Source organism: Urocitellus parryii, chromosome 1 (assembly GCF_045843805.1).
Source record: "Urocitellus parryii isolate mUroPar1 chromosome 1, mUroPar1.hap1, whole genome shotgun sequence".
Taxonomy (NCBI): domain Eukaryota; kingdom Metazoa; phylum Chordata; class Mammalia; order Rodentia; family Sciuridae; genus Urocitellus; species Urocitellus parryii.
Window position 1 is genome coordinate 245220423 of NC_135531.1, and position 20189 is coordinate 245240611.

The following is a 20189-nucleotide window of genomic DNA, read 5'->3' on the forward strand; positions in this document are numbered from 1 at the left end:
TTTGTAGTGAGTTTTAGTTTTTCTTTACTTTTTTTTTTAAATAAGGTATAAGATAGGAAGGAAGCCAACAGTACCTGTATAAATGTATGTGGACTCTTTGATGTACTTAAAAAGAGTCAGTAATCTTTGAGTCTTGAGCAATTTGTAATAATTTGAAGGAATGTATACGATTATGATTAAAAGGGGCCATTTTTTATAGGGAATTGAAGGGGGAAAATGATTCATAGCCTTGAAAAAATGGGATAAAACATTGGCAGTTTGTAGAGAGTTTGTTACTATTTTCAATGTGGCTAGGTATCAAATAATGCTTTCGTCTTTTTAAATCCTTTTAGGAAAAGTAGAAATGAAGGTACATATGCACACAAAATTTTGCCTCATTTGTTTGCTGACATTTATTTTCCATCATTGCAACCATTGCCATGAAGAACATGACCATGGCCCTGAAGAGCTTCACAGACACCATCGTGGAATAACAGAATTGGAGCCAAGCAAATTTTCAGAGCAGGATGCTGAAAATGAAAAAAAATACTATATTGAAAAACTTTTTGACCGCTATGGTGAAAATGGAAGATTATCCTTTTTTGGTCTGGAGAAACTTTTAACAAACTTGGGCCTTGGAGAGATAAAAGTAGTTGAGATTAATCATGAGGATCTTGGCCACGATCATGTTTCTCACTTAGATATTTTGGCAGTTCAAGAGGGAAAGCATTTTCACTCACATAACCACCAGCATTCCCACAATCATTTAAATTCAGAAAATCAAACTGTGACCAGTTTATCAACAAAAAGAAACCACAAATGTGATCCAGAGAAAGAGACAATTGAAGTATCCGTGAAATCTGATGACAAACATGTGCATGATCGTAATCATCGCTTACATCATCACCATCGCTTGCATCACCACCTTGAGCATAACACGACTCGCCACGTTCATAACGATTCCATTACTCACGGTGAGCGCGGGGAGCCTCGCCATGAACCTTCAACAGAGACCAATAAGACACAAGAACAGTCTGGAGTTAAGCCACCAAAAGGAAAGAGGAAGAAGAAAGGAAAGAAAAGTGATGAAAATTCTGAGGTCATCACACCAGGTTTCCCTCTTACCCGTGATCAGGGTGAACAGTATGAACACAATCGGGTCCACAAAACTGATCGTGTACATAACCCAGCTCATTCTCATGTACATCTTCCAGAACATAGTGGTCACGATTCTGGTCATGGACACCAAGATCTTGATCCTGATAACGATGGTGAACTTCGACACACTAGAAAGCGAGAAGCACCACATGTTAAAAAAAGTGCAATTTATTCAGCTGCTAATCACAAAGATCATAATGAAGATGACCGTCAACATGAAGTAAGTATAAAAAGATGTCTGATGGTTGATGTGTAGCTCTCATAGAGTTGTGGAACATTTTAGATAAGAGACAAAATAGAATAGTTATTTATATTTAAACTCATTTCCACATGGAATATTGGGTAACATTCCTGGCCAAAAAAAAAAAATTAAGGAATCAGTCAGTATGAAGATTTTTTAATCTGGATTTTCATTTATATTATTTGCTGCTTTTGTTATTTGTCTTATTTGTTTTTTAAATTTGGGATTATCAAATCTAAATTTTTCAATGTTAAAAAATAATTTTTTGAGCCAGGTATGGTGGTACACCTGAATCCCAGCTATTCAGAAGACCAGGACAGGAGGATCTCATATTTGAGGCCAGCCTAGGCAGTTTTAACAAGACCTGGCTCAGAGTAAAATTAAAAAATGGCTGGGGATGTAACTCAGTGTAGACATCCTGAGTCAGCACCCAGCACTGGAAGGAAAGGAGAAAGAAACACATACACATGCACACACACACACTAGATTGCTTGTGGATTATTTGATTCCACAGGTTAGTTTCATTGTTGTTACCATTATTAGCTGGGTTTTGGATATTTGAAAATTATAACTTTTTTGTTGTTGTTCAAACTGTTCTGGGGAGTAGCTAGAACAGTTTCTTTTTTGTAAATATTAATTTATGGAATGGTTCCCAGTCATTGTTGTAGCTCCAAAGTCAGGTGTTTCATTTATGCAGTAGCCTCATTTTCTCTGTTGCTGTATGAGAAGGCCTACTTATTCATGATATTGGACTTTTCTCAGGCCTAACAGACTTGGGGTGAATGCATCGATACAGTAATAGGAAACTCCAGTGATGTGGGACAGTCCTGTTTTCCTTCTAAATTTTCAGGATCTTGGATACTTTCACGTTTGATTGGTCCTTCTTAATTTAAAAAAATCTATTTGTCTTAAGCACATTTATTTCTGTTTCATTAAAGATGTTTAGACACCCTTGTTTATTATTTTCAACATTCTTATTAGAGTTTAGAAAACTTGTTAAATTTGTGTTTTGTTCATATGAATAGAAAGCAGCAGTATCACATGTGAAAAATGAACTTGCTCTTTGCTATCACTGTCATTAAGATAATGTTTTGCATCAAAATAACTTTTAATTTCTTCCCTGACAAAATTATCAGATATTTGATTTTTAACAGTTATGAACACTGATTTGAAAAAAACTTACATAGTATGAATTTATTACTATGGATTATATATCCTTGAATATTTTGTTGATAATAACTACGTATTATTCATGAATACTCTATCAGACCTATGAAATCTGCATCATCAAACTTGTTATTTGTGTCCTTACAATTCTAATGCATACTGGAAATTCTCTTAGGATTTCTGAAAATGTCCATGTATTGAATAGGATGGTTCCTTATGGTAATTGAAGATAAAAATGCAGCCAGTGAAGGGGTAGCTTAGTAAAAAGAAGCATGCAAACCAGAGTGGATCTCTGTGAAAAGGGGCCAGGGCCATCTCTGTTGCCTTAATTGTAGATAGATACTCATTTTGACTATATGATGGCTCCAAATTTTGTTGCATTTGTTTTCTGCTTTTTTTTTTTTTTCAAAGTACCAGTGGATGAAGTTGCATCTTTCTTTTTCTTCCATATTCTAGTTTTGTCTTCTCAACACATTGTGTTTGAATTTCACAATATAATATTCACTTTTTTTTTATGGTTTTCTTTTTTCTTTGCTGTGCTCAGAATGGAACCCAGGGCCTTTTGTATGCTAAGCAGGCACTTCACTGCTGAGCTACAGCCCCAGCCCCAACACAGTATTTTTTTGGATTTCTTTGGTCAAGAAAATATCTGTATTATGAATTTTGAGTCACTGATGATTACAATTTTATGGGAAATAATTTTTAACCTCATCCTGTTAGAATATTGGGAATATAGTTGTGATTATTTTTTATGCATTGGGGTGGAAAAATGATTAAAATTCTTAAAGTGTTTATACTTTAAGGTTCTTAAAATGCTATTACAATTAATTATATCCTTAACATAAATTTCTGTTTTAAAAGTTTTATTTGTACGAGATGTCTGTGTATTGCACATTATTTAATACTTAGAGTATTAAATAACATAAAATACTTAGAGTATTTTCATTATACATTTATTTGTTTTTCTGCATACTCTTCTTAAAGACATTCTTTTACTTAATTTCTTTTATCATTTTCCTTGCAGTGTTTGAACGTCACTCAGTTATTAAAATACTATGGTCATGGTGCCAACTCTCCCATCTCACGCGATCTATTTACATATCTTTGCCCTGCATTGTTATATCAGATCGACAGCAGACTTTGTATTGAGCATTTTGACAAACTTTTAGTTGAAGATTTAAATAAGGATAAAAATCTGGTTCCCGAAGATAAGGCAAATGTAGGGGCATCAGGTAAGAAAGAGATTCAAGTTTTTTCTTCTTAATACTTGTGCTTATGTTTTAAGCTATAGTTGAATTGGAAAGCAATTCCAAATAGTTGGCTTCCTTTGTGTGTCAGACTTTAATATGTTTTAATCAGGTTTAGATACATGCATTTTTTAAAAAATTGGGAAAAGATAGGAGGATAGGACATTTTATTTCTTAGCATTATGGAGGATGGTTGCTATGGATGAAGAACTAGATTAAAAGGGGAAATATAGGTTTTTAGTAAATGGATTCTTCTTTTTCTTTAGTATTTATTTTTTAGTTGTAGTTAGTCACAATACCTTTATTTTATTTATTTTTATGTGGTGCTGAGGATCTAACCCAGGACCTTGCACGTGCTAGGCGAGTGCTATACCACTGAGCCACAACCCCAGCCCCAAATAGATTCCTCTTGATAAGCAAATATAAATAATGGGACCCCTAAAGAAGTAATAAGGGAAGCTTGTATAGTTAAAATTCAGGAGGCTCTCAGAAATAAATATTGCTTTTAGAGAGCTTCAACCAGGGTAAAACCAATAGCATTTTTAAACTTCTTTTAGATTTTTTTCCTCATCATATCCATTTGGCTAGAGAGCTCATCTGTGATGGTCACAGGTACTTATCTCTTAATGTTTGAAAACTTCTACATAAAAGTTGGTATGTCTTATTGGATCTTAAATGCTATTACAATTAATTCTTTCAAAAGCATCTGGAACTCTTCATTTTTTTTTCCCTTTTTTCCTTCTATAACCAGTTATGAAGTCCTATTGAGTCTGTCTCTTATATATCTTTTTACTCCATCCATTTCATCATAACCTTAGTTCATAACTTCATTACCTTTCCAGCCTGAGTTTTATCTTCCTTACAAGGCATCCACAGCACTTAAAGTAGATTTGTCTTTGTAAAATGCAAATGATACTCTCTGACAGAAGTTTTTCTTTTTATATTTACTGCTGACATGTAGTTAATATGTCACTTTTACTTATCTAACACACACACACACACAAGTCAGGCACTATTCTAAACTCAAAGGTGGATAATATTATTCTTCCAATAGCATTTCCAAAATCTCAGAAATAGTAGGTGATAGTACTGGGATTCAAGCCTGTATAGTTTAGCCATTTTGCCATCCATGTGCTGAATGTGGTATGTGAATTGTTTTTTTCTCCTCTGATAAATTTCAGCAACAATCTTGAGTAAAGTATTTTGTGATTATTTCTTCTTCCTCCTCTCTTTCTTTTTTTGGTAGATAAGGAAACTGAGGTATAGAGAGGTAACTTGCCCACAATTCTCAAGCCCACAGACCCTAAAGTTTGTCTGACAGAACTTCTGGGCATCTAATCCCTATGCCATTTTCTTCACATTTATTTATATCTTTGTAAATATGCTTTCATTGGTGTGATCAAAGTACATGACACAAACAACTTAGAGAGGAGAAATTTAATTTTTGGCTCATAATTTCAGAGGTTTCAGTCCATGGTTGGTTGACTCCATTGCTTTGGGCCTGGTGTGAGGCCGAACATCATGGTGGAGAGACATGGTAGAGGACAGCTGCTCAGTTCATGGCAACTATGAACTAGAGAGGGAGGAAGGGACCAGAGACAAGATTAAACCCTTGTAAGCACACCCCAGTGACCTCCTTCCTTCAGGTATGCCCAAACTGCTTACAGTTTCTATCTCCTCCCAGTAGTCCATTTAAATTTTAACCCACTAAATGGTTTAATCTACCAATGAGGCTAAAGCCCTCATGATCCAGTCACTTCTCAAAAGCCTCACTTCTAGAGGTTGCTGCACTGGGGACCAAGTCTTCAACACATGTGGTTTGGGGGACATTCCAGATCTAAACCGTAACAGCCTTTATGATTTTTTTTAACCATGTACTTTTTTACTGTTTAATACTTTCCAATGTCTCATATAATACATATATATGCATATATTTTATACTTCCTTGAGAGCATGGATTTGATATGATATGCTCTTTTTTCATGCAAAACTGTAGTTTGCTGTATTGTCTCAAAGTTCAGATTCCTCTGCTTAGCCCACCAGCTTTCCATAATATGATACATTCCTCTCTACCTTTTCATCCTTCATTTCTTTCCTCTTAGCTATAACTTTAACAAACTGCTAATAATCATACTGTTTTTCACTCATTCTTCTCTACCTGACTACTATATATGTCTGCAAATATTCAGCTTAGCATTAGCCTGTTTGGGCCAACTTAGCATCCTAAGCCTAGTCAGATTTCCTTCCTTGACACATCTTCAGATACTGCCATTATAGTACAAATCTTGAGGAATCTTAATAATTGCATTAATTTGTTTTGTTGAACTTTGGTTGCTTAAAGGCTGTCACTGGAAATTTAATCTATCGTTAGTGCCTTGGGATTAAAAAGTAAGCATTTATGTTGATTGAGTTAGTAAATGGTTTAATATTAGTCTTCAAGCTTTTAGTTATAATCCAGAAAAGACAGCTGTTGAAAATGCATCTTTGAAGACCATCAGATATATCAGTCAGCCTAAAGTGTACTTTGATAATAAAATGTTCTCAAGACAGATGGAATTTTCGTGAACAGTTTCACCATGTGCAAAACCATGATGAAATTACCGTGATCGTAGAATAAAGAACACAGTTCTGGTTGAAATGCTCAAGATGTAGAAGGCCTAGAGGATAGTAATTAAAGTAACTAAAATGATATAAGTGAATGTGGACTAAAAACTGAATTCTGGCATAATAAAGGATTGAAAGGATAGAATTTAAAATAATTTCTTACTATAGGAATGAAACAGACATGTTTAGAAATATTAGATTTTAGGGTACAGGATTTTATTTAGGAGAGAGATATTGGAGCTTTGAAAGAGTGCAAGTAGAAGGAGATGCCATCATTGCATAAAGATAAGCCTTGTAGGCACCTATGTTTTTATTTCTGGTTGTTTTTCAACAGGAAAACAACTTTAGAGTGGATAGGCTAATTATAATAAACTATACATTGGGACCTTACCATGTGCTAAACTAAACACTTTTTAAAATATATTCATTCATTTGTTTCTTCTTGAGATGGAATTCACCATGTTGCCTAGGCTGGCATTGACTTCCTCGTCTTGGTGGATCCTCCTCCCTCAGCCTTCTGAGTGGCTGGGATTTTATGCACACACAACTGCACCCAGATCATTTAATTTGTTAAACGTGTGAGACAGGTGTTACTTCCACATTTGATGAATAGAAGAAGGCTTAGAGAAGTTAAGTAACTTGCCCTAGGTTACCAGCTGCCATGTTAGCAGAGCTGTATATGAACCATAGATTCTCAGTCTGGAGTTTATAATCCTTATCAGTGTCTTCTGTGCTGAAAAGTTTTAAGTGAGAGTGCTTTGCTAGAATGTAACAGAGAAATGAGAGTTATATGTCATATTTAGTAGCATTTTGACAGATAACGCACACAAGGTAAAAGGTGATACTAAGTGTGGGTATAAATATTGTTGTAAGTATAGATTAGTCAGTGGAAAATAAGAAAACTCCAGAATGGTCTTCTGATGGCAGACAAGCTGGGTTCAGTCTATTTAGTAGTATAAAGGCAGAAAAAGTGGGTCTACAAACTAGATTTGAATCCTTGTCTTGGAAATAGATAAGATTTATCCTCTTTCTTGACTTCATGCTTGTCACTCTGTATAAATGAGTAAATACCTTAAGAGGCACAGTTAACTCTCAGTTGCTTATATTTATAACTGTGGCAGGAGAAAAGGGGAAGCTGAGATTAAACTTAATTAAAAATAAAATACATTTGTTTTGTACAGGGAAAAATGGAGATTGACAGAATTATCTCATCTAAAGTTAAAGCCAATAGCTTTTTTATTTGAAGACTTCTAATTCTAGTTGTTTTCACGTTTGTGGATTATGACTTTTAATTAGAGTTGTCTGTGTTGTAATATTGCCATAATCCATATATTGTAATGAAGCTGTTGACAGATGCTTAACTGTAGTAATATTGAAATTTACAGCTTATTCAATCTGAAAAGCCTAGAGGAAATTGTGCTTATTTTAAAAACAAATATGTTACTAATAGTGAATATTGATTAGTTGTTTGCAGGTGGTTATTAGCATTGTCAGAAATGCAGCTTGAATTAATTATGTCTTGATAGATGTTAATAATTGTTAGAGAGAATGCCCTGCTAGTAATTATTTTTAATGACTGCTGCACCATTAAGAAAAGGTTAACTTGTTCTATATAAATCTGCCATAGTGACACAACTACTACCTCATTAACTTTGTTCAAAGACTGCTGTAAACCAAATATGCTGTATACTGTGATGGTAGAAATCGTTTGTTTCACAAGATTGGCCCATTTAGTCATAGAGTTGACCCTAGCTTAATTACCAAAGGGGGTAGCGAATAGGCTGCTAAGCATTTTCTGCCAATTAAAATGCTGAAACAGTGTAGAAAACTGCCATCTTGCACATGCTTTGCACCAAGTTAATTAGAAAGTTTCCACAGACGAGCGCTTCTTTTTAAAAGAATGCATTTTCTCTCTTGATAATGAGAAAGGGAGTTAGTGAATAACTAAGCTTGAAGACCTTTAATGTTTTAAGCGACCTAATTTGCAGAATAAGTGAAGCTTGTTTCAGACATTTTAGTGCTTTTTATCACATATGGTATCTTGGGTACAAATCAAGAAACATTTGCTAGTTGTATTTAATAGTTTGCATATTGTAAGTTTGGTATTGGCTTCTTGAAAGACACCTTTTATTGGTTTTAGTTTAGTTTTGTTTTTTCCTTTTATACCAAATTGTGACTGGGGGGAAAACCCCCAGCAAATTAATTAGAAATCAAACAGTTTTATTACCTGCATTGTTTTTTCCTACACCTAGAGAATTAACAGTTTATATAAGTATAAATTTAAATGTTAATAATTCTAAAAAGTAAGTAAATAGCATGGAAAAGTATTTCAAGTACAGTATGTTACAAACAGCTTCACACTTCTTTTCTTCTTGAAGGTTAAAGGGATAGTTGTTTCTCTTAAAGATTGTTTAGAAGAATGAACTTTATTTGTAGTGCCAGAGGGCTGAAATTAATCTTAAGAATAAATAATTGAGAATAAAAAAACATGTTTAGAGTAGTGTACATGTAGGGGAATGGTAGAGCTGTTTTGCTAATGAAACAGTTGTCATGGAATGGTTGTAATCTGTAGAAATACCTGGAATTTTGATTTATTTCCTTATTCCTTAAGAATGGCAGGAATAAATATTAATTCATGTTATATGGGAAATATATAATTGACCTTACTGCTTATGCATATTTTTAGGGGCATTAAAATAAGTATAAGTATTTTCTGATAATTTTATGTAGTTACCAGTTTGGTTTGTAGTACTTTTTTGACCACTATCTTAATAATAAACTTGATTTCAGTTTTTGTTTTGTGGTATTGGTATCAAATTTAGAGCTTTATCTTCTACCACTGAGCTGTATCCCCAACCCCTATTAACTCAAATCTTGAAAATTTTTGAAGGCATATTTAGATTGGAATATCTAGATTAAAAAATGCTTCTTTTATGTTCATTGTACTTAATTTTCTTTTAGATCTTTTCTGTAAAGCCACCTCTATGAGCTAAATACATGAGTTATAAATAAAAAACTTGTCCAAGAAATCTCTGAAAATACTATGATTTCATAGGGGAAAACAATGGTTTAAAAGTTAGACGACTTTGGGTTTAGTTTTCACTTTGCCATTTTGTCTAATATTTAACTTTTGAAAGTTGTGCACACACACACGTATTCCATGTGTAATGTGAAGTTAGCTCAAATTTTTTCCAGTTTTTTTTACTGTTATAATACATAACATGGATTTTATGATCTTAGTCATTATTAAGTATATAGTTCAGTGATAGTAAATGAATTCATAATGTTACGTAACTATTGCCACTATCTCCATAACTCTTCATTTTATAAAACTGAAACTTTGCACCCATTAAGTAGTAACTCCCCATTTCCCCAGTCCCCAGCTCCTGGCATAAACCACCTTTCTACTGTCTTGTCTGTTTTCAGTTTGGGGAGTATATATACCCACAATTAGAATCGCTAATTCATATGGTAATTCTGTTTTCAATTTTTTGAGGAACTAAGATAGCCCATACCATTTTACAGTCCTACCAGGGTTCCACTTTCTTCACATCTTTGCCATCACTTGTTATTCATATTTTTATAAAGCTATGCTGTCAGGTATGAGATGGTTCTCATAGTTTCAATTTGCATTTCCTTGTAATTGATGATGGTACACATCAATTCATGTGCTTGTTGGCTATGTGTATATCTTTTTTGAAAAATGTCTTTTGAAATCCTTTGCCCATTTTTTAATCAGGTTGTTTTGATCTTGAATTTTAGGAATCCTCTCTATATTCTATTAATTACTTATCAGATAGAGGGTTTGCAAATATTTTCACTCATTGTGTAGGTTGCCTTTTAACTGTTAATATTGTCATTTGTGCATAAATTTTTAAAATTTTCATGAAATTCAATTTATCTATGTTTTTCTTTTGTTGCCTGTACTATAGGTATATTCTAAGAAATCATTGCCAAATCCACAGTTCTGAAGCTTTTCTCTTCTTTTCAGAGTTTTATAATTTTAGACCTTTATATAACTTAGTTCTTTGATCTATTTTGACTTCATTTTTGTATTTTGTGCTAGATTTAAATGTCCAGCTCCATTATTTTGCTTGTAGATTTCTACTTTGTTCAGCACAGTTTGTTGAAAAAACTATTCTGTTCACATTATATCATCTGGATGCTCTTGTCAAAAATCCTTTGACCAGCCAGGTGAGGTGGCACACACCTGTAATCTTAGCAACTCAGGAGGCTGAGACAAGAGGATTGCAAGCTTGAGGCCAGCCTTAGCCACTTAGTGAGACCCTCAGCAACTTAGTAAGACCCTAAAAAAATTAAAATGGCTGGGATGAGGCTCAATGGTAAAGCGCCCCTGGTTCAGACCTCCAGCACAAAAAAAAAAGAAGAAGAAAAAGAAAAAAAGGTCATTTTACCATATATGTGAGGGTAATTTATTTCTGGGCTCTTGGGCTCTCTATTTGATTGCATGTCCACATGGCAGTACCATACTGTTTTGATTACTATAGCTTTATGGTAAGTTTTGAAATCAGGAAGTAAAACTTCTAGCTTTGTTCTTTGTCAAGATTGTTTTAACTTGGGGTACGTTTTAGTCAGCTTTTGTGTTTCTGTGACCAAAGTATCTCACAGAAAGAACTTAAAGGAGGAAAAATTTTATTTGGAGCTCATATATTCAGAGGTCTCATTATATAGACAGCCAACTTCATTGTTTTGGGCCCAAAGTGAAGCAGCACATCATGGGGGAAGGGCACCATTGGGGAAACTGTTTCCCTCATGGCAACCAGGAAGCAGTGAGAGAGAGAGGGGGAGAAGGAGCCACAGGCACCTTTCCAGGGCATGCCCCCAGTGATCCACCTCCTCCTCCAGCCACACCCCACCAGCCTATAGTTTACTCACCCCAGACAGTCCATCCAAAGTAGGATGGTTTGATCAGGTTATAGTTCTCACAATGCAATCATTTTCACCTCTCATCATTCCTGTCTTAATACAGGAGATTTGAGGGGAACACCTCACATCCAAACCATAATATTGTCCTATGCAATTTCATATGTGGTATATTCATACATGAACATAGGAAAGTTAGGTCAGATTCATTCCATTGACTTTCCCTGTCCTCTCCCACCTTTCTTCCTTTCATTCCCCTTTGTCTACTCCACTAATATTTCTTCTGTTCTTTTTTTTAATCCTACCCCCTCTCATTTTGGATTAGACATCACAGAGCAAATCCTTGCGTATTTCTTATGATGCAGATCTAGTGGTAACAAATTGCCTCCATTTCTGTTTATCTGGGAATGGCTTTTTCTTACTCATTTTTATTTATTCATTCATTTATTTTTTGGTGAACAATTTTTTATAGTACATTATACATAATAGTGGGATTCATTGTGAAGTCAATGTACGTGCACATAAAATAATTTGTCCTCCTTCCCCTGATTTCCATCCTCTGGTCTCCCTTCTGTTTTCATGAGGTCCCCTTTTTCATAATTTCTTCCAGTTTTGCCATGTCTTTTAACCAATTCTTGGTTGTCAGCATTTTAATTTTATTTTGTTTTAGGACTTTGAACACATTAGCCCACTGCCTCTGACCTCTTGGTTTTGATGGGGCAACTTGTGATAATTTTGTTGAGAATCCCTTGTATATGACGAGTTATTTCTCTTGTTGCTTTCGAGATTCCTCTGTCCTTTGCTTTTAACACTTTGACTATAATACGTCCTGATGTGGCTCCTTTTGAGTTCATTTTACATGGAGTTCACATAACTCCTTTGATGTTTATATTCCTGTCTTTAACAAATTTGGAACATTTATATTTTTACTGTCACTTTCCCTTTCTCTTCTGGGACTTAGGATGGTGCACTTGATGGTGCTCCACAGGTTCTCTCAGCTCTATTCACTTTTATTCAGTCTTTTTTCTCTCTTCCTCAGAGTCAATAATTTCCAATGTTCTCTTTTCAAGTTTGCTGGTTCTCTGTTCTGTCTGCTCAAACCTGCCTTCAAACCCCTCTGGATTTTTAATTTTAGTTATTGTTTTTTTCCACTCCAGAGGTTCATTGGTTGGTTTAATTTTATGTAAGCTTTTCCGTCTCTTTTTATTGATTACTGTTTTGTTTATATATTGTTTTCTTGATTGACTCTGTGGTTAAAAAGGCATTGTCTAGTTGACCTTCCATCAGTTTTTCCATATCTTTTTGTTTTTTTCCCCCCTTTTGTGCCATACTTTCCTGGTTTTGTGGAAAACTTTCTCTCCCCCTCTCCCCTTTTGTTAGGTTTTGGCCATGCTGGGAGTTGAACCCAGGGCTTTGTATATGCTAACAAGCACTCTACTGCTGAGCTACATCCCCAGCCCATTTTTATTTTATCTTGAGACAAGGTCTCATTGTACTGCCCATCACTGGCATCAAACTTGTGATCCACCTACCTCAGTTTCCTATGGGTGTGCCACCATGCCTAGCATCTTTAATATTAAATCTCACTATCTTTCCTTTTTTAAAAAAATTATTTTAGTTGTAGATGGACACAACACCTTTTATTTATTTGTTTGTTTGTTATTTTTATGTGGTGCTGAGGCAAGCACTCTGCCACTGAGCTACAACCCCAGCCCGCTACCCTTCCTTTTGAAATACCCTCTATCTCATGAAACAGTTTGAATAATGCTACCATAGATATCAGAGTCCTTTAGTAGGAAGCAAGAATTAAGATAAATTGTCTTTTTAAAGGGACAGAATAATTGACTTTTTAAAAAGTATTTTTATAATTTCTATCTCTGCCAGAGAAGTGCATACATGAAGGAGTGGTCTACCAATTATGGGGAGGGGGGGAGTCATTGAAAGATATAGGATCATGTTAGTCCTAGAATTTTTAAAAAATCAATGAAAAATCTTTTGAAGGTAAGCCTCTTGTATAATAATCATATGTATTTCTTTTAATTGAAGAAATTATTTTAAAGAGTTAAATGTTCAGAGTCATGTGGATTATTTAAATAAGTATTTAAATTATTAAATCTAAGAGCAGGAGTCGAATCTTGTGATTTTTGACATTTCATTGTTGCTCAACCCCAGGTTTGTCAACAAGCACTTCTACTGCTAATATTTTATTAGCCTGCAAAGTTATATTGTATTAGTTGTTGTCTTAAATTGTACAATATGTCAAATTAAAGGTGTTCTCCAAATGTTATGATTTTAAAATTTAATTTCTTTTGCAAATATATTGATAAGTAGGTTCAGTATAGATTGTAATATAGCCCTAGAAAAAAGAATAAATCAGGGTTGGGGTTGTAACTCAGTGGTAGAGTACTTGCCTGGCATGTGTGAGGCACTGGGCTCAATCCTCAGTACCACATATAAATAAATAAAATAAAAGTATAAAAAATACAACATTAAAAAATAAATGAATAAATCAGTAACAAAGATCACTAGCTAGAAATTTGCAAATGTAGATTTTAATTTATATGAATTTTTTTGGACGTTGATGTATAGACAGAGTTAAAATAAGTACCTTTATTGGATAATTTTGGTAACTAATTCAAGTATATTTTTGGGTTAAATAATTCTGATTAATAAGAATTTCTGATAATTATGAGGAGTTACCAAGTTTGTTTGCTCTGTATATATTGTATACTTGGGGTCTTCTCTGTGGTTTTGGTGGTGTTCATCCACATGTGTTTACATTAATAAGTATATATAGTTATTTATTTATTCTCTTATAGAATATTTTGGAGTATATATACATTTCTGGTTTTCCCAAGAAATTTAGTGTATTTTTCTTTAAACTTGTAATTTAAGTTGCTTTTTAGGTTGTTACTTTGAGATAAATTGCTTCTAGATTGGATTATTGCCAAACTAAGGAAGATAGATATGTATTTGGAAAGAGAGAGTTATGTATTTATAGTATGAGACATTTTATCTTCAGATTAATGTTTTTGTTTCCAGCCTCAATTTGTCCTATTTAGATAAAGTAACCACTTTATTTCCTTTTTTCCCCTAATATGACTGGAGGTAGAGAGCTGTGATAGTTTTGACAAACCTTGGTTGGTTTAGTTGGCCAGTAAGTTTGTTGACTTCCAATTCTCATGTCTAAAATATGTACCTCTGGCTGCCTCTCTGACCTATTAATATTATCAGGTTTCATAGATTTTTATTGTTCCTACCTGTGAACAGGGGTCAGAGTAACTTGGTTGCTCCTTATTTAAGAGAGCCTTTAGACTTTATTTGAATATATATTTTTCTTTGTGGATAGGGTTTTACCTCTTGTGCCTTATAGAGTAAGTGTTGTTGGGGGGATCTTGCTCTTATCCTTCAGTTTCACCAACCTGGAAGGGTTTTATAATGATATTTCTCTGACCCTGGTTCCTTAAAAATTGATTTCCACCTCCTTCCTTGCCTTGGAATATTTGCAAGGATCAAAGCTAAAGAATTTAAGTCCAGTGGTTAAAACTTCATATCTGGATGAGCTGCAAAGCTTCCATCAGCAATAGATGACCTATCGTTTTAATTCCATGATCTAATTTAGCTAATGAGTGTTGGCTATTGTGTGAATGTCACTGAATATTGTGACTAGTGTCCAGTGGATAAACAATTTTATTGATAAAATTCACTACTTAGTGGGCCAAGTCTCATCTCCTCACTGATCTATTTGTGTTTGAAATTTTTAAGTTATCTGAGGAAGAGATGCATTTTCCCTTTGTTCATTTATAATAAGAATTCATAAAAAATTCTTTCAGCAGACTGATAGTCCTATTAAGATTTGATTAGAAAAATAGTATTTTACATTAAAAGTGTCACAGAATTGTAATCTCTAGGGAAGCACTTTGAAATCAGTGAAATTTCCTACAGATGAATTTGGTAAAGAATTTTTAAAAGAAATACATTTCTGTTTTGGTTTAGGCTGCTAACACAAGTTGTAATCAAAACTTATAGCTCCCCAAACATTTGCATTTATTTCTGGTATCTTATTCTGCTTATCTTGGTAAAGAATTGTGAACAAATTCCTCTTCACCACAACACCTATTTATTTCAAAAGTTATTTTGTAAAAATGTTTCTCACATTCTCAGTCAGTTATATATAGTAAGATATTTAAAAAGTGGTAAATTGTATAGCAAGCCAAATTGAAGAAAAGGGAATTCTAAAACAGTGTAGAGAAGAGAAGAAATCAAGGGGAAAAGCACAGAATTATCCTTTGGAACCATAAAGCGACCAGTAATGCTTTCTTAACTCTTCATGTGAATATCCTTCCACTCTGGGCTGATATGTTGTTTCTTAAACTTTTTATTAGAAAGATTCATAAAAATGTACATTAGATAGATACTTTTCACTTTAGTGCTCAAGGAAACTATTATAATTATATTCTTTAAATAAAGAGTTTTATTGTGTATGACTGTGCCTTCAGACAGTGGAAAGTTTATTTATAGTCTAGATATTATGAGCAAATCATAGCCTTGTGTCATTTTAAGTCACTGTTTCTAATATTGTGGGCCATTGAGGTACTATTTATAAGTTGATTTACGTTTTTTTCTTTTATTAAGAGTTCAGGGTGGCTAAATGTTATGGTTTTATTTGTTTTTAAGAACAGCAGTCCATAAAGTTTCTTAAAAAGCATAGTCTGGGAAAGATAACCTGTCTTCCATGACTCGTTTATCTTATGTTTGTTCTTCTTTAGGATTTTTTTTTCCATGCCATCATACTAATCTTGATAATTTTTCCCTACAGCATGGATTTGTGGTATCATTTCTATCACTGTCATTAGCCTGCTTTCCTTGCTAGGCGTGATTTTGGTTCCCATCATTAACCAGGGATGCTTTAAATTCCTTCTCACATTTCTTGTTGCACTCGCCGTGGGAACAATGAGTGGAGATGCCCTTCTTCATCTACTGCCCCATGTAAGAATTCTTTTTAACTTTAAACAATTTTAAAATATTGAAATTAAAAGAATTCTTTAATAGCAAGCTGTTCAAATACTAATCTAGTATTTATGATATGCTATTACTTATTGAGTGAAGTTTGTTTTGTTTCATTTTCAGTTTAACTAGCAATATTTTTGAAAAAAAATTGAATCATTATGTTTTTAAGTAGAAGCTAGGAATGATATATCTGTCTATCAGTATACTATGAAAGCCTTTAGAAGAAATGTATAAGAGTTGTAATGATTATACATATAGCCAGGAGGTCAAAGTGGTGACCTGATGGGGTGTTTTGTTACTACTAAATTTGAGGCATTTAAGCAGTCATTATTCCCATTTGTAAAGGACTCATCACCTCCTTTTTTTACTTCTGGCTTCTTTGACTATAGTATCTAACTCTTACAGACATTTGAGTCCATGGTGTTTGCTTCACCATGAAAAGTATTACTTTCTGGACAAGTGTTCATGTAAAGTGAATTAAATGAAAGTGAGGTAATCTCTAGGGGAGCACTTTGAAAACTAAAAGGTATTCAATACCTATGATCACACTGGTATGTGAAATCTGAAATAGTTTATCTCATAGAAGTTGAGAGTGAAATAGTGCTTCCAGAGGCTGGGAGAATAGAAAGGAGGGAAGAGATGGGGAGGGGTTGATCAATGGGCACTAAGTTGCAGTTATATAGGATTACTAAGTTCTGGTGTGCCATTACACAGTAGGGGACTATAGATAATGTAATGTATTTATTTTTTAAAAAGCTGGAAGAAAGTGTTTTAGATATTTTTACCATGAAGAAATGATAAATGTTTGAGGAGCTAGATATGTTTGTCCTAATTTGAACATTACATAATTTATACGTGTAATTGAAACATTACATGGCACCCCATTAATATGTACAATTTTTATTGTCAATTAAAAAGTAAAATTAAAAACATTTTTTTCTGTGTTCTCTATAAGATTGTAATCTCCATTGTTTGAATACCATTTTAGTTATTTGTGTGTAAGTTTTCTTCATTCTTATTCATAGTCTCAAGGTGGACATGATCACAGTCATCAGCATGCACATGGACATGGACATTCTCATGGACATGAATCTAAGAAATTTTTGGAAGAATATGATGCTGTATTGAAAGGACTTGTCGCTCTAGGAGGCATTTACTTGCTGTTTATCATTGAACACTGCATTAGAATGTTTAAGCATTATAAACAACAGAGAGTAAGTACTTTTTATTATTTATTTTCTGAGAAAAATAGTTCAAAACAAAAATCATCTTTTTCTGGATATGTGCTTTTCTTAATTATAATGATATTCTGTGTTACATCTTTCTCCCTTTTCTTTTTTTTGTGGTACTGAGGGTAAAACCTAAGACCTTGCACATGCTATACATAGGTTGTAGCGCTGAGCTTCTTCCAGTTCCACTATGAATAGGAGTGAAGAAAACTTATAAAAAATAACTGAAATGGTATTTCAGCAATGGAGATTAGCTATTTTTAGTCACTAATCTTCAAAGGAAAGGCTGATGTTGATGCCATTTTTTTTAGTTACACTTATTTTGGGATTTATAATCAAGATATAATAGTCTGTTAATTTCTCTTTTATCATATCTAATTGATTTAAGTAGGATGGTAAAAGCTACTCACCAATTTATGCTTACTACAAAAATGTCTAAATAGAAGAAAATTTTATCAATTTTAGATAATATTTTCAATGATGACTTTTACTGTAATATCTTCTAGTGAAAATATTTTCACACAGTACATTTAATCAGAAATGCCTCAACAATAGTAGAAGTAGTAGAAGTAAGAAGAGGTCAGAATAAGAGGGCTTTTGGAGAGAAATAGGAAGAAATGATGGAAATGGTCATTGTTTTCAAAGGTTATATACTATTAGGGAGGAAATGCTGGGACTATTTATTAAATATCCTGATTGTCATGCAGTTAGCTTCTGGTTTTGATGTCACATTTATGAGAGAAATCTAAATAACTAAAAAAATTTTCCACCAAAAAAAAAGTTCAGGGCTACTGCAATTTACTAAGGTTTAGCCTTCTTATTCACATTAGTTCATATCTACCTCAAAAGCTTTATCCTGAATACAGCTCACTAGCATGTTTGAAACATTAACACTAATCTTTTTTTTTTTAATATTTACTCTTAAGTTTTAGGTGGACACAATATCTTTATTTTATACTTATGTGGTGCTGAGGATTAAACCCAGTACCTGGAGCATGCTAGGAGAGCACTCTACCACTGAGCCGCAACCCCAGCCCCTAACACTAATCTTTTAGTATATTCTGTTTAAGAAAAACTTTCCATCAAAAAAAAAAAAATCTTACATATTATTAACTCCAAATATATTTTTTAATGTCAAAAACTGTATAGTTTTTGAATACTGGATACTCTGAATTTTATACTATTTTTATGTATATGATATATGTATTTTGTTACTCCCTTGAGACAAAACTAGGTTTTGAACAGAGCTGTGCACTAGGATTTGGGGAAGTAATTCTAGTTCACACACAGCTGTGTAACTGCAACTCATTCCCTACCATTTCTAGTAGCTATTTAAATCATGGGAAATAAATCTTATTTCATATCTATAATTTCCTTTCACATTTCAGATTGTGTACTTAATTTTAGTTACCATATTTTAGTGAGGACATCATAATATTTGATTGCCTCTAAAGGAGGGATAATTAAGATGGTGAGTCAAGAATGGCAAAAGGGAACCGGGAAGGATCAATTTAGAAAAAAATGAAAGAGATCTAACAGCATTTTGTTCTTGAAGGGTCATCTGAAAGGTGAAATAATCCCTAAAGCATGGTAGGGAATAAGACATGGTGAGAAGGATACTGAGGCAGGAGTGGCTGGGGTGACACAAGGTTTCTCTAAGGAGACCATAGTATAATAATTTGGAAGAGAGGTGATAAGCATTTGAACTAGATCATGGGCAATAAGGAGTGGGGGAAGAGAAGGCAATTAAGAGGATTATTTAGATGAGAAATCAGTAAGAGGACTTGATAATTGGTTAGATACAAAAAATACAAATATTTAAGAATTACTTTAAAATCATATCATCTCAATAAATGAAGAAAAATCATTGAATAAAATTCAACCTCTGTTCATGATAAAAACCCTATACAAATTAGGTATTAAAGGATCCTCCAACAACATAATAAGGGCTACATATGACAGACCCACAGCCAATGTCATACCGAAGAGGGGAAAGCTGAAAGTATTTCCTCTAAGATTTGGAACATTTGGACATTTTAGAGCGTTAGGACAGAGAAAGAAATGAAAGATATACAGATAGGAAGGGAAGAAGTAAATTATCCCTGTTGGCAGGTAATATTATTTCTATATGTAGAAATACCTAAAAGACCCCACCAAAAGATGCTAGAACTAATAAATGAATTCAGCAAAGTTTTAGGATACAAAATCATCAGTGATGAACTTGCTGAGAAACCTATGTCCTATTCATAATAGCTGAAAAAAATAAAACTGAACTAAAAAGGCCCTCAGGATAAATTTAACCAAGGACATGAAAGATCTCTACAGTGAAAATTAGAAAACATTTAATGAAAGAAATTGAGGAAGACACACACACAAACAAATGGAAAGACTTCCCAAGGTTATGGGTTGGAAGACTTGATATTTATAAAATGCCCATACTACCTAAAACGATATACAGATTCAGTGCAGTTCCCATGAAGATATCAGTGATATTCTTCACAAAACTACAGAGGCATAAAAGACCTCAAATAGCCAAAGCAACATTGAACAAAATGAAGAAAGCTGGAAGCATCATAATACCTAATTTCACAATCAAGAACGTGAAGAGAGAGCCTACAGAATGGGAGAAAATCTTTGTCACCTGTACCTCAGATAGAGCGTTAATTTCTA

The 20189-nt window shown here is 33.7% G+C and overlaps 1 protein-coding gene across 2 annotated transcripts in view; it reads left to right on the forward strand.

Moving 5' to 3' along the window:
* Slc39a10 (solute carrier family 39 member 10) overlaps nt 1-20189 on the forward strand; it is a 62478-nt gene that overhangs the window by 18705 nt on the left and 23584 nt on the right. The window contains exons 2-5 of one of the 2 annotated variants that reach the window (XM_026408849.2): nt 333-1357; nt 3570-3777; nt 16100-16269; nt 17316-17504. In XM_026408849.2, coding sequence (XP_026264634.1) covers nt 344-1357; nt 3570-3777; nt 16100-16269; nt 17316-17504 — 1581 coding nt within the window. In that variant the 5' untranslated portion in view covers nt 333-343. The remainder of the gene's footprint in view (nt 1-332; nt 1358-3569; nt 3778-16099; nt 16270-17315; nt 17505-20189) is intronic. The other variant, XM_026408851.2, reaches the window with a different exon arrangement.